Genomic DNA, 14,875 nt, shown 5'->3' on the forward strand with positions numbered 1-14,875 from the left:
TATCTAAAGCTTGATACATCCTTTACTATGAAATATATCAACTGCAACTCGCAGACTAGCACTATACCCATTTCATATTCTACCAATAATGTTGATTTCAATTATGATTAATGTCATAACTGGAATATTATAAAACATGTAAAAATAAAATGACAACTTTTATAACATCAATCAATATGACAACTTAGCTGAGCAGAAAATAAGTGTCAAAATAATGGTCAAAACAATATTTTAAATAAAAATAAAAACCTAAAAAGAAAACAAACAAACAAAAACCAACCAAACAAAAACAACTCATAGGCACAGCTTTCTTGGTACGTGTTCACTGTCACTTTCTACCGCTATAGCCTTTCCCACATGATGTACAAAACATACATACATGATCAAATAAATAAAACAGGGAAGATAATTTATAATATTCCATACCTCAGCATTTGATCCTTTCTCCACCACTTTAATAATTGGCACCTTATTTTTATCTTCTAAACCAAAACCATAGGTTCCTTCATTAGATTTAATCTGTAAAATAATTTTTAAAAATATTGTTCAGAAAGGCATTAATAAAAACTGAAGTATGTCTTCATTAAATAACAATAAGCTGTCCTAATATATTGTCATTATGACCAATTTTTTTATTCATCAAAGCACACAGTGATGGTGTTTCACTCACCAGTAACGACTTGGCTATGACATTTTCCACTACTTTCAGATCATGTTTCATGAGTCTGTGCTTCATATTTGATCCTTCCATTTCTTCATCCGCATAAAAACGGAACAGCAGTGGCTCATCTTTAAATTCACTTTTCTCTAACACTGTATGACAGAAACCCAGACATATTAATCTTTATTTTCCTTTCAACTTTTGAATATCATGTTTTTCATGAACCATTAAATACTCAACATGCATACACATATTGAATGCTAGCAAACTATCGTTGGTGTGTATGAATCCAGGGAAATCTTTTAACATAGACAACAATTGTTACTTGCATTCATTACAGAGAGATACGTATCACTAAGCAAATTTTTTCATCTACAATATCTGGATTCCGACAATCTGAGCAAGATGTATTAGCCTGAAATAGTTTTAGTGAAAATACTAAGCACAAGGGTTATCCCTAAAAGGGATTTTAAAACATGATTTTGAAAAGTTCTGCTGGACAGCTGCTGAAGATTCTCACCACCAAGTTCTGGCATTCTCCAGACAGTGAAGCATGCTGTGTTTAGAATTAGAAACAGGTTTGCTGGAGATGTGAAAGCAAGCAGAACAGCCAGTGGACGCAGTTTGTGTGTTCAAAAATCAAAGGAAAAAGAATGAACAATACAGGAGAGTATGTTCTCAACCCCTTGTCTAAACAAACTGAAAAAAGTATTTCTTCCTCTTTTCATTTCAGTAAATGACCTACTACTTCAATCCTTCCACTGAAATCTTCCCTCTGATGGTATTAAATGCGTCCCTGTTCACCTTAATTTTGGTGCTGCACGTATCTCTGGTCTCCTCTCCCTTCTTTGTTCTTTACTATCCTTATAATTTTCTCATTTTTCTCCAATCTGCTTTCTCCCACTTTTTTGAAGTCATGCTCCTTCATACCTTATTAATTCTCCCCAAAATCTCACATTTCTTTCCTACATGATTTTTTTATTGTCTCATCAGTGCCAACAAGCATTACTTTCTTAAGACATTTCTTGCAAAGTGACTAATAAAACTGCCCCCACTAAATCCTTTAGCGGATTAATTCCCCAGCACATGCTATAAAATTGGATGTAATTTTCAGAGTATACAATAGCTATTTTTTTCCTTGAAGACTGTAGCATCAATCTCTTTAGTGATACAATAGAAGAACTTTCCATCTGTTCTGTAATATCTTTATCAGCCCCTGCATTTCCTTCCAACTGTGCAGATAACATTAAACAGAAAGTAAGCATAACTTGTACAGAATGTATTTACTTACCATGGTGCATAAACCCATTATCACAAAGAGCTACACCAAATATCATAGCTTCCTCCCTGGTCCGGCAATCCCCCTGTGAAAACACAGTACATGTTTACAGTTACATGTTTAAAATGTATTTTAAAATATTAGCAAAATGGAAATTGTGCACAATGGCATCATCCCACAGGATAGCAATTACTGTAGATTATATATGTCACCACCACCTTTATTTACACATTTCTAGCAGATATATATATACACACACATATATAAACCAGTATATACATGTTTATCATAGAATCAGGGAGCAGTTTGGGTTAGAAGGGACCTCTATATGCTATAACACTCTGTAATTACAAATAAATAGGAAAAGACTTCAGCAAGGCTGCATTCTCCATAAAAATTGAACACAACAGAACCTATAAGCATCAAAGTTTTAAACTTTTATTTTATGGAACTAGTGCATGTTGACAGAGTGAGCAGGATATCATGTTTTTTCTCTGTTTTTTCATTTAAAATGAAACTGAATTGCTGGCAGCAAATTGGTACTGACTTTTGCTCATCTAGTTAGTAATTTAGAGTTTCTCATTTCATTACATTTTAAGCTATGGACAGTGTTATATGCTGAATCACAAAGCTAAGTGTCATCAAAACATTTCAATTCAATTTCAGATCAGAAAGATAAGCACTACAGGGATGAAAAGCATAGCTGATGACAGCTGATTTCTGCTACTTTACTGGTTTAAGAGGATTACACTATATAAAGCGTTTGTATGTTGTTCTTGATATATCACTAACTTTTAAGTCAGAATTTAAATGAAACATACATAAATCCAGAGGTGTCTACTTGCCTGGGCAATCAACCAATCTATTAATTTGTTAGCCATAACCACAGATTTGTAGGTTCTCAAGTGATAGTCTTTATCCCTGTTCAAAATAACACAAAACAATTTTTCAAAATCAAACAAAAGCTCAGAAGAAAGAGAAAAATACTTGTCATTTATAAGCAAGTTAGTGCAAGCATGAATTGAACACTTAATAATGGTTGAGAAGTTTTCTCTGGAGGAAAAAAATAGCAAATGAAGCCTTTCTTCTAGACTGAAAGGAGGAGGCTGATCACAACTTATTTGGGTGATATTGTCACTGGAGTATGAAGGCAGGTGTGCTGTTCTGGGAATCTTCAAATGAGGTAATGGTGTATTAGTAATGGAGTGCACTAATATATACAGAAAGCATATAAGCATATCCATCAGGACCTAGGAGGCTCTAGAAACCCATTAAAAAGTTACACTGAGCAGAGTTGGCAGCCACTTAGTGGTTCAGTTACGCTTTTTGTCTTGACAGCGTTTCAATCTTATCTGATTACTCTCAAAAGACCAATCTTGAAAGGATGGGTTAGGTTCCTACATTCAAACACAGTATCTTCAGATCATGTACTTCTTCCAAATGACTCCCTCAGGATTTCCCAATTGGACTCACCTAATTACTGGGGTAAAGAGACTGTGAAGGCGACAGTACAGTCGTACACCCTGTTAAAGAGAAAGAGGTGGTGAGTCAACCACACACTCACATCACAGACAAGAGGCAGGGACATGGTAAGGAAGCCTGAATGCTGTCAGTGGATTTCATTTACATAGTAAAAAGATCTGTTCAAATTCCTATGTATTTTCATGTGCCAAAACAATGATTCCCGATAACAATATTGATGAATAAATTATGAGAACGAAAACATTTCCTATCTAACCTAAGCTTACTGAGACATGTGCAAAACAGATTAGCTTTAAGGTAGGATTAAATAATTCTGAAGGCTTGAAATACTTAGAAAGAAAAGCGCACAAAAAAATAAATCAACATATCCATGCATTAAGGTTGCCCCAAACAGTGATTGCTATTCTACACACAACTGTGCAATTACAGTAAAAACCACTGCATTTCATTATATGCATCAATACTTTGCTTACAAATTAGAATTATAACTAATCAATTTTAAAAATGCAAAAAGATTTAAAGATTAGAAATGTTTTCTATTAAAAGCAAATAAATTATACATCTGCAGTAGTTTAAGAAACTACCATCAGAAAATAGTATTTTAAAAAATAAAAACACATTAGTATTACTTAGGAAACTATCAAAAAGCAATTATGTTTACAATATGCAAGTATAATGACTAAAAGTTGTGTCAAATTAGATTCTACCCTACTTTGCTCTGCCTGGGAGTTCAGTATTGTAGATTCCTCTGGATGCACTTCATATTAACAAGTGGAGCAAAAATTAAATTATAGTGCAACAAAAATTAAATTATACTTCAGTGTAATACCCAAATGCAGACATTTTCTACTGACTCCAAATCATGACAAATTTGAATATTAATGAGTTTAAAGGAAAGTTTGATCAATCTTTTCATTGTTGCCAGCAACATAGATGGGTAGTATAACCTATTATGTCTAAACATCTATGTGACTATAGATTTACTGCCTAGTTAAGACACTAACAAAGGACACTCAGATTTTAGTGAAATCTGAAAGCAGTTTCCTACATATATCTTCATATCTATGAGATGAGACTGAAAAATACAACAGACTGAACCTCAGCTTCAGGATTATCCAGAAACACAAGCAATGCATCCTGCATATAAAACCACTGAATAGCAACTATAACTACATAACAGTAAACTAATTTTGTATTTAAAATGCGTAAAAATTAACAAAAAGCTTACAAATGGAAAACTGAATTTGATTCACATAAATATAGATTGGTAACTGTGAGGAGATGTTGTTTATCCCAGCAAATCTTACATTACTTTTCAAGCAGAATCTCAGTTTCTGATGCGCTCTTTCCAATAATAGCAACTATTTTATTCTGTACCTTGGAGATGACATCCTGCATCTCATTTCTGGGATAGTATGTTCCATCATCATATCGGAATCTGTACAGCATGTGTTCGGGTTTGAATTGGTGCTTATCTGTAACTAAATTAAAAGGAAAAAAAGGCATTGTTAGATGACTTTCTGAAGAAACCAAGGAGAGAGAAGAAGGTCAGCATCATTTCTTCTAATAAGAGCCCTAAATACATCAATAGGTACATTTCAAACAGGGAGGTCAGGAAGACCAGTTAGATCATCTGCCCTAAGCTCCTTTAAGCCACTGGTGACAATATTTCTTACAACATTTAAGTAGTACAGAAGAAAACAGTTTCAAGTCACAGGGCAAAGAATAAGGAAGACAGGCAGGGGACAGCATGAAAAATGAGGCCCTCAAATCCTTTTAGTCTTCAATGCTTTTGCAGAGCTTATCAAGCAAATAGCCAAGTAAGACTTATTTTGCAACTATTCATATTATTCTCCCACATTATTTTCTGTCCTTATTCTTGATGAGGCCAATCTCAGATGACTCAGTAAATATAAAAACCCTTCACAACACATTTGACCAGTCTTGCAGTGGGAACAAAGGAGAGATGAACATCTCCCTTTACATAGAGCCACCTAAACATTTTAAGTGCAAGAGACTGGCAATTATTATGATGCTGATAATCTATTTCCCCAAGGACCTGGGAAAAAGGATGTTAACAGGTGGAATTCCAGAATTTTACAAGATTCCAACAACAAACCTCACAAGTTCCAGTGTTTTGTGAAAACAAGTCATATAGTAGGATACAAAAGTTCTCCTGGAAACTGCACAGCTGCAAATCTTTCTGAAAAACAGCTGATCCATTTGATGGTTGAGGACAGGCTTAGGCATTATCACCATCCCAAGACAACTGCTTAATTAATTACAGCTTCACTTGCAGTTGTAAGCTTAAATTTTGAAAGTCAATTTACATGTCATCAACTGATAAAGGAGGGTGCTGAAATGCCTTCAATTATCAGAGTAATACACCTGAGAGAGTTAGGTAATTCTGTGCATGCCTTCCTATAACAAGTGATTAAGCCATCATACATAATTCTCTTCCAAAAATTTAGTTAGGCATCATAAACTTTGTATAGTGAGGTGTTTTCTGTCTGTGTCGTTTTTCATGCCCCTTCAAGCTCCTCAGTATTTCCACACATCATCTGATACACAGACATAAAAACTGAACTTCATATATTAAGTGTCATGTGCAAGAGCAAAATAACAACTCTACCTGCATTTGAAATATCTACTATTATTAAAGCCCAGGACAGCATTCCAATTGCCTTGAACTGATGGCTATTCAAAATAATTCTTAAGCTCTTTTATATATCATTGCCCCTAAATACATGAGATAAAGACTACAAAATTTTCACATATAATGCCTAATGTAAGCATCTATGTGAATTTTAATGGGTTGTGACCATTAACTAAGAAAAAAGATGTCTTCTAGCTCTATAATTAAAAAAATATTCCTACTGTTGAAGAAAAATAATGTATTCCAATAGATTAACAAATAAAAAGAGTTCTTTCTAACCAGCAAGTTCCAAAAATAAAAAACACCATTGAGACAGTTTTGCCTAAAGCCGAATTATTCCTCAGTCTTCCAGGGATGTGCTGGGAGGGAACCAGGATGACAAAGCAACTTTCCTTTCTTGCTTGCCCATGACAGAGGAGGCTATGGCCTCTGAGGAACACAAGTACCACTCTGTCTCTGCAGTCCCAGCTTACCACCATGCACCAGAGGGAGTAGCTCCACAGAAGTGGGCCATGCTCGGTTTCAAAAACTTAAGCTCACAAAATGCTGCATTACCACTAAAATAAGGAAGGCCAAGTTGCTTTGTGTGTCATTTCCAACACTGTACCCACATTTATCCTGGGATAGGTATTTATATGGCATACACTACGAAGAGGAAACTGATCAAGGTTTAAACTGGTCTTTTCATTTTTTGGCCAAGGTAATTTTAAATCAGACCATTACATCAGTCCAAGGAACTGCACAGCCGCATAAATACCTATTCATTTTAAAACTATCTGATATTCAGTTTATTTTTGTAAATACAAAGCTTTTTAATCCATTGAGACAAGGTTTCCATCTCTAATCAGCTGCAGCGAAAGGACAAAGTACCTCACTCCATTGAATGGTATCAGACATTTCAGGTATCAGAGAATTCCACAAGGTAGATTTAAAATAGCAGCATACAAACAGATTTTTCCACTTATATAAAAGTGGAGGGGGAAAAAAAGGAAAAGTTGTAACTTTTCTGCTTGCTAGAGTTCACACATCAGGAAGTACAACAGTGTCCCTCACAACATGATTCTGTCATTGCTAGAATGAACTCCAGCACAGTGACAATAATGGCCAGCCTACTGAATATGCAAGCTCTCAACAAAGCCCTCTACAATATTTGCAATGTAAATAACAGCCAAACGTTCTTCCTCCCTTGCTCCCTCTGTGAAAACAGATGGTTCATTCAACTTTATTTTAGGAATGCTATTTTCAGTGAACTACAGCTGGATTCACTATTCAAAGTAGCATGTCTGGCTCACATTTCTATGCTCTAATATAATTACCCTTTTATCTCATGAAGTTACACAATATTCATTTAACTTCGCATTGAGAAAATCTATGGGTGTATTTAGGATATAAATTACAAGATCAGGAGAAGAATCTCTGGCAACAGAATCATTTCATCGAAAACAGTTCAGTGTGTGTAGTAAACATAATAGCATCTAACATTTGAATGATTGTGGAAGAAAATAATGTAGACTGACATTAAAGAAACGATGACTACATGACTACTGATTAATAACCTTAATATTTTTCCTCCTACTCTGCGTATGTTTAAAACACACAGAGCTCAGTGGCACTGTTTCTCCCACTTTCTTTCCAGTCAAGGACACTAAAATCATTGCAAATAAATTAAGTATTAAATTAGTTGCTGGCTGGAGTACAGAAGTATTAAAATGTATATTATCAAAGATTCCACCTAAATTTACATCCTGGATCTATGATGGCATTGTAACTAACTTGACAGCTTTGTTTTGAGTGACTGTACCTATGATATGTGTTTCTGTAAAACATGGCTTCAAAGAAGTTTCTCCAGTTTACTTATATGGTCCTGTTAGACTCTACCTTGTAATAACAACAGAGATAAGGACATGTCCTAGTAGGAGAAAAATGTCGCCGATGCAAACTACCTGCAGAAATCAAACCTTCTTAGTGGTTAAAAGAAAATGAACCCTCTGACTTTTCTCCACAATAAACTGAATTCAGAGAGTTGACTGCAGATTTCAGCATCAAAATATCAATTTTAGTAACTATACAATGTAGTGAAGAGAAGGCCTTAAAATTAAAAAGATTAAACTGTTGGGTTACAGATTCATCAGCTCCACTTGTAACATCTAACATATGAGCTGGCACATTTATCAAAACAGCCAGCTGTGACTCACTGGCATGTAAAATTCTTAGTTGAACACCTTCCCTAAAATGCCTGGCCTTAATAAAGGTTAGAATCCTTACAAGCAGTGTACTATTCTGTGTTTCCCCAGAATTTCTTTTTGCTTACAAAAGAACAGCAAGGTTTCTCTAGGTCCTTTTTCCCGATGCTGTGATCTCAACAGCAGAGAGAAAATCTGATTAAATCAGTAGAGCCTTTCCCAGTAAATCTGCTATGGACATGGACAATGGCCCCATGAGACCCCTGGAAGGATATAATGCCAATTCCACAAGCTGTCTTGTGTTAACAAGACCATCTTTTAGTCAAACAAAATTAAGTCAATTCTAGCTACAGCAATTATCTTGAGAACAAGTAAGTTAAAACTAACTCTATTTACCATGGTGAATAATGCCATTCTCTAGTAAAGCTTGGCCAAGATGAACACCTTCTTCAGACTTGTGTATCTCCCCAATTTCCAGCAGCCAGGACACAAATTCACTGAAAAAACAGATACGGAAAACAAACTTTACATCTCATACCACCAGATCTACTGCATGTTCCTCTCCATTACTAGTGTTTCTTACTAGTCTTGTAAATGATTCTTTAGCCCAATGATGCTCAAAACATCATACCACCTTTAAAAAAAACTCACTCTTTACAGCTTTTCCTGCTCAGAAGTCTTCCATGCATGAAGTTAACCTGGCACATAGTAATGATTTTTCATGTTTTCTGGGATATCCTCAACTGCCATAGCTGCATTTGGTCAGACAGATCAATACAAGGCAATCCCAGGCATTCCTCCTGCACCTGCCCAGGGAAGGTATGCCACGATGGCACAATATAACCACAGTATGACAGAACAGTAGGCTTGTTACTTCCAAGGTGTCTCAAATATATTGACATTCAGAGCATATATACCAAGTATATATATTTCATGTGCAGAAAATGCCTGGCTTCTACCAAAGCAAAGCTGATGCAGTTCAGAGACATTGGATCTACAGCACATAAGACGCGCAGGTTACAAATTAAAAGTGCAATGAGGTAGTGCAACCTTCACATTCACGACTTTTAACTAGTGACCCTGGGACCAGCTTAAGCATTCTTCAAAACAGTTCACTCCAAAGACAGCACTGAAAAGAAGCCATTTGATGGTAGATTTAAGCGGCTCCTCAGCATGAGTGTGTTCTTCACCTCCATCCAACAACTTCACTGAGGAATCACGATTCTACCATAACTTATGGTACAAGTTTGGTAGAATCATTAATCTTAATCTTGATTTAATTTCTCTTCAACTGTGTCACTTCCAACAGCACATAAGAATCTCCTAAGTTTTATTTCCCCTTTTGAACCCAGTGGTATCTTCTCAACAACTTTTTTGTGCAAAACACGCTATTTTATAGAAATGTTTTTCACACTTAACTTATGGCTGTAAATACTTATCTTATAGCCAAATAAAATAAGCAATAACTCTTCTGTCTCCCAAATAATTTTCTTTTCATAGACACATTTTAAGGCCATCAATTTCTTTTTCAGTCTTCTCAAGCCATAGGCATAATAAGGCATTATAAAGATCCTCCTGATAATTTAAATATGTAAACCTTATTTACTAACTCTGTTCCTGACCTTCAAGCAAGAGGAGGACAGAAGCTGTTTAAAGAGACAAAGATTACTTAGGTGGAATAAATAAAATTTTACACTCCAAACTAGTAATTCCAGAGACAAAATTAATTTTAAAAGTTGGGAACTATTTTTTGAGAGAAACTAATTCACTTGATGCATTTCCATATTTTCATCATGCCCTCTGCAGCCTTTTCTCTTTAATAGAACTACTTTGCAAAATGAGAACACATTCATAAATTTCAGGTGACCATTTTACATTCTGGCTAAATTCTATGAGGCAAATAGGCCTAACAGACATTACAAATGAAGTGCAGTTTCTACAGAATCCCAGAGAATATTTAAAATGTGGGTTTAGATGGCAAGAATTCATGCTAACAAATGCATATAATACCTTCCAAGAAAGCATTTGGGGAAAGTGGTTAATTTCCTCTTCCTGTCTTTGATGAGATTCCCTTCTTTGCACATCATTTTGTACAATCTTTCTCCTTGCTCAGAGATCATCACCCAAGTGTCCTGTTCCATGCCCAATTTTAAACCTGCCAAAAATGCATTAACATTTTATGAAGCGATATTGCCATTATATCTCAGTATCTTCCCTGAAATGGAAAAGCAATACTGATACTTTACATCCAAAAAACCCTGAAGAACTGGTTTTCATTATTTTCTCATGATCAAGTTAAACCACGAACATATGATCTTCATAAAGCCTAACCAAAATATATTTTTCTCACAGAGAAGTTAATTTGTTAGTCTATCTACATCATCATTTATTTTGCAGCAATAACAGACACCAGAATATGAACACTTGCAAGGGAGTAGTCATGTCTTCACAAGTGTAAAATAAGGAGCCTTGGTTTTGCACTTAACATGTGATAATAAAAAGATCTTCACTGAAAGAAATATTTTTCAGATTTCCAGTTAATAGTAGTAACAAGTTATCAGGTATACATATGCTAGTTTCACAGAGATAATTCACCCCTTTTCCACAAAAGCATTCAGGCTTGGCAAGGGAGGTGGAACTAGAAGATCTTTATGGCCCCCTTCAACCCAAGTCATCCTATGATATTCCATGTGAGTACGGGTCTGGTACTTCTTTAGTTTTGAAAATACAACCTGAAGAAGTATGTCTGTCATGAGAAGCTAACGGTGTTACTGGGAACAGAACAAGGATTGTCTCTCATCATCCATGAACCAGATAGCAGTGATGTCACACAAACAAATAAAATTTGGAGTACCCCAGGAAAAAGAAAACTTAACTAACAAACTACTTCTGGAGCTTATAGGATGTTGATGCTGTTATTTGTATTGACATTTCAAGTAAGGTCATCACAGCATCATCAATCTTAAAGATGACCACCTCTGAAATAAATTTCTAACTTGCTCAATGCCTCAGGGGTTTACAGGAAAGCCATCAAATTGACAGAAAATTTCTGCAAGTTTCCAATACATCTTCATTTCCTCTAGCAAGCAAATACAGTCTACAAAGTGGTCCTAGTTTGTAATTTTATTACAAAAGCTGAAAACTCTGCTAAATCACTTAATTCAGAGCATTTGTTCAGCTCCTTTTTATTCAGCTCCTCTACATGGATTCCAAGTAAAAGTAGAGGTTTCATTTCTCTCAGTCCATTGAATCTTTGAGTCTTCCAACTCATTTGGTTTTAAAAATTCTGTGCGGCAGTCTGAATCTATGTGAGTCTCATCTCCTCCTGGTTCCATGGTTTTCTCCTTGGAGGCAGACCCACTGAGAGCATCAGGACCTGAAAGCTTCCACAAACCATAGGATGCTAATATCCTAAGACATGCATTGGCTTTGGGATGGCTACCTCAGACCTCCAGCTTGCCAAAGTTTACCTCCAACTCATTTCTATTACCAGCTGCTCAGTTAATTAGTGTGAAATAGTAAGAATTCATCAACATAAAATACTACTATTAACTCTTTGTATTTCTTGCCCAAAGCATCAAGAGCCTAAGGGAGACATGAAACTTAACAGAGAAGTAAGATTTACTGAAAATGTTTTAGTCAGTTCCATACAAGGTCCTATAGAGAAGCAGACAAACCTGGGGTTTTTGCATTTGGCACTATGTCTACCACACTGCTTTTTCATTTTTTAAACATTTTTCATATTTTAAAAGCATTGACAGTTTAGACCTCTACAGCATCATTTTAGCTTTTCTGCTACAAATTCCTGACGACACTACTGATGCCCTACTTGAAACCCTGATCCTAACAAGAGATTCTAGAACATCCAGTATTCAACTTTAAAAGATCAAAGAAAATATTGTTAGTGTCCATGTACAACAGAGGCACAATCCAACAGTTACTGCAACAGGCAATGGAAAATCTACAAAAATCAGGAAAAGAATCACAGATCTAAATACAAGGTCATATTTTCTTTCAACATCAAGGCTCTAAATAGCATTACTAATTAGGATATTTGGGCTTTCAAATGAAATTAGCTCCAGAAAATTATGATGCATCATCTTTCCCTGCTTCTACTTGGTGCTGGGTTCACCTTAAACATGTGAAGTTATTCATGGTCACATTTGAGATCAGGATTATATTTCATCCAAGTATTCTTCCACCTTAATTCAGTTACTCAGAAAGATAGTAGTTTTCCAAGGGTGATTAGAAATGGTGATTACTTTCTTGGGTAGGAGGCAATACATCCGAGTTGTGAATGTGTTGTGTACCATTTCAGTTTGGATCATCTGCATTAAGATCCAAAAGAAAAAGCCTGCTCATTTCAGTGATTCCAATGGCCAGTCACAAAGGAAATCAGTGCATACAAACCCCACGAGGCATTTAGGATAGACCCTCAGATATCACAAATCATGATAATACACTGGTCTCAATGAATTTATGACAATTTATACCGGTTGAGGACAAACTATAAAATCACAGATTAAATCATCTTCCCCTTTCTCAAACAGCATTTACTACCAGCATATATGATTCAAGACATTATGCTCTTCCCAGTACAAGTTTGATCCATTTTTCCCAGACTGGTATTCATAAATCTGCAGCTGAACCTGACAGGACAAGTTTGCCTACCGGCTGGTTTTGCTTTATACCTCAACATAAAAATACAGTATAGCTTTCTGGCAGAGCAACACAAGGAAGTTTATTGACCTACCTTTTCTTCTCTCTCGCTCTTTCAAAATAGCTTCCAGCCATTCTTGCTTCTCTTCAGGGGTTTTTGCCATGCATACAAACCATTTATTCTTTGCCGTGTTGTGGATCTTCCAGCCATTAATAACAGTGTGGCCACTGCTGTGGTAGTCAGCTGGGAGTAGATAAAATTACTTAAAGAGCATCAACTCATAAAAAAAGCAATAGCAATAGTTGCCACAATTACTAAAAACTTATCACCACACATAAAAGCCCAAAAAATACAGAAGAATAAAAATTAATTTAACATTATCTGTGCCACTGAGAACCATGTTATAACTTAATAATATGTAGTTTTAATTTTTGTAAAGTGTCCTTTGTAAAGCGTAACAGAGATTTGCCTAGCATATGGAAGAAGGTATTAAGTCACCACTAAAACAGGCAGAGTCCTATTAAAAGAAAAGATAACAGTACTTTGGAGTGCTTTTGTGTTAAACTGAAATAAATAATTCCTTAAACAAGCAGCATTGCTCTTTTCCCCCTGAAATTACTGAGTTGCTATGATGACTGACTTGATTTACTATTAAGTGTAAAAAATGACTAAATATACAGGGCGGGGATACAATTTCAATTTCACAAGTAATCAAAGCACAGACATTTGAAGTATCTTTACTGGTTACCTGAATAAGCAAGTATCTACCCTTTCTAGTTTAAACAAACTGGAATATAATAAAGATGTTCTGATCTAAAAATCAAATGCATAATTCCTGAAATATGTTGCTAACAGCCTCATGTTTGATGGGCACATTATGAAGGTAAGGGTTGCCGATGCTCTTAGATAACTAGAACTCCTGACATGTAATGTGTAAAAATATCTATGCTATAGAAATCAAATTATTTACTATTTATTACTTTATATTTAACGCTATAGCAATTTATTTTACTATGCTAGTCCATAAATCTCATTCAGAAATTCCAAAACTAATCCCCTAACTATCCTTCACTAGGATTACATGAATTTCCTGGGGAAAAAGTCATGAGGGATAAATGCCTTATGACAAGAAATAATCTTTTTTCATAAAACACAAACTAAAAAACTAGAGCTAGCAACTACAATACAAAACACTAAGAAAAATCAAAGGTCAATATTTTCTCACCACAAACTTTCATTAAGTGGCAAAAAAGTCCTAAGGCCAACCCTGAACTAGTGCAATAACTACACAACTTTTCATTTAGTAAATACTTTTTCAGCCCTATTTTTTATGATGAGATGAGATTTTCTGAAACTGAAACCCTTGCTGAAATGCTTGCTAAGATTTATCATAAATCTCAGCAGACATGCTAGTATCCTTTCAATAACTTTGCATTTTAATTAGATGGAAAGCAGCCAAGCTTTGTGTACTGGGCTGGGAAATGTCAGGAACTACTAGAAAATCATGAGACTGATGGCTAATTTCTAAACCAACAAAACTTCCTAGTACTCAAAGCACGTAAAAAAGTGCAAGCAAGTCTATGACAGGGGAAAAAATGAAGTAATTTTTCCAACATCATGTTTATGCCATTCAGTTATTTATCATATTTTTATTTGCATAGCCTATGCATAGTATCCTTTGTTCCTTTAAAAACATTGTTTCTTGAAAATTACCCATCATACTACTCATGCAGTCTTAGAAAATCAGACCCAAAAGTCAAGGACAAGAAATAAGTCTCAGACAGAAACTCTCAACTGACAGACTGCAGACCCTTGGGGATCAGAGGCAGCAGCACTACTGGAGGAAGTCAAGGTTCCTCTGTTTATTTATTAAGTTAGAGGCAAATACATATAAAAATACAGGGTCATAATTTCCCTGTGGTCTTTGTTACTGTATGTTATCAGCAGAGGACAT

At 35.4% G+C, this 14,875-nt stretch overlaps 1 protein-coding gene across 1 annotated transcript in view; it reads right to left on the bottom strand.

The window, feature by feature from the left end:
- The window catches only part of PREX2 (phosphatidylinositol-3,4,5-trisphosphate dependent Rac exchange factor 2), a 110,185-nt gene that overhangs the window by 87,821 nt on the left and 7,489 nt on the right, over window positions 1-14,875 (bottom strand). The window contains exons 3-11 of the mRNA XM_031058645.1: window positions 13,015-13,164; window positions 10,272-10,416; window positions 8,658-8,758; window positions 4,800-4,903; window positions 3,414-3,463; window positions 2,786-2,861; window positions 1,953-2,025; window positions 671-813; window positions 427-519 (exon numbers count right to left, since the gene is read on the bottom strand). Coding sequence (XP_030914505.1) covers window positions 427-519; window positions 671-813; window positions 1,953-2,025; window positions 2,786-2,861; window positions 3,414-3,463; window positions 4,800-4,903; window positions 8,658-8,758; window positions 10,272-10,416; window positions 13,015-13,164 — 935 coding nt within the window. The remainder of the gene's footprint in view (window positions 1-426; window positions 520-670; window positions 814-1,952; window positions 2,026-2,785; window positions 2,862-3,413; window positions 3,464-4,799; window positions 4,904-8,657; window positions 8,759-10,271; window positions 10,417-13,014; window positions 13,165-14,875) is intronic.

The sequence above is a fragment of the Geospiza fortis genome, unplaced genomic scaffold, assembly GCF_000277835.1.
Source record: "Geospiza fortis unplaced genomic scaffold, GeoFor_1.0 scaffold121, whole genome shotgun sequence".
NCBI classification, from domain to species: domain Eukaryota; kingdom Metazoa; phylum Chordata; class Aves; order Passeriformes; family Thraupidae; genus Geospiza; species Geospiza fortis.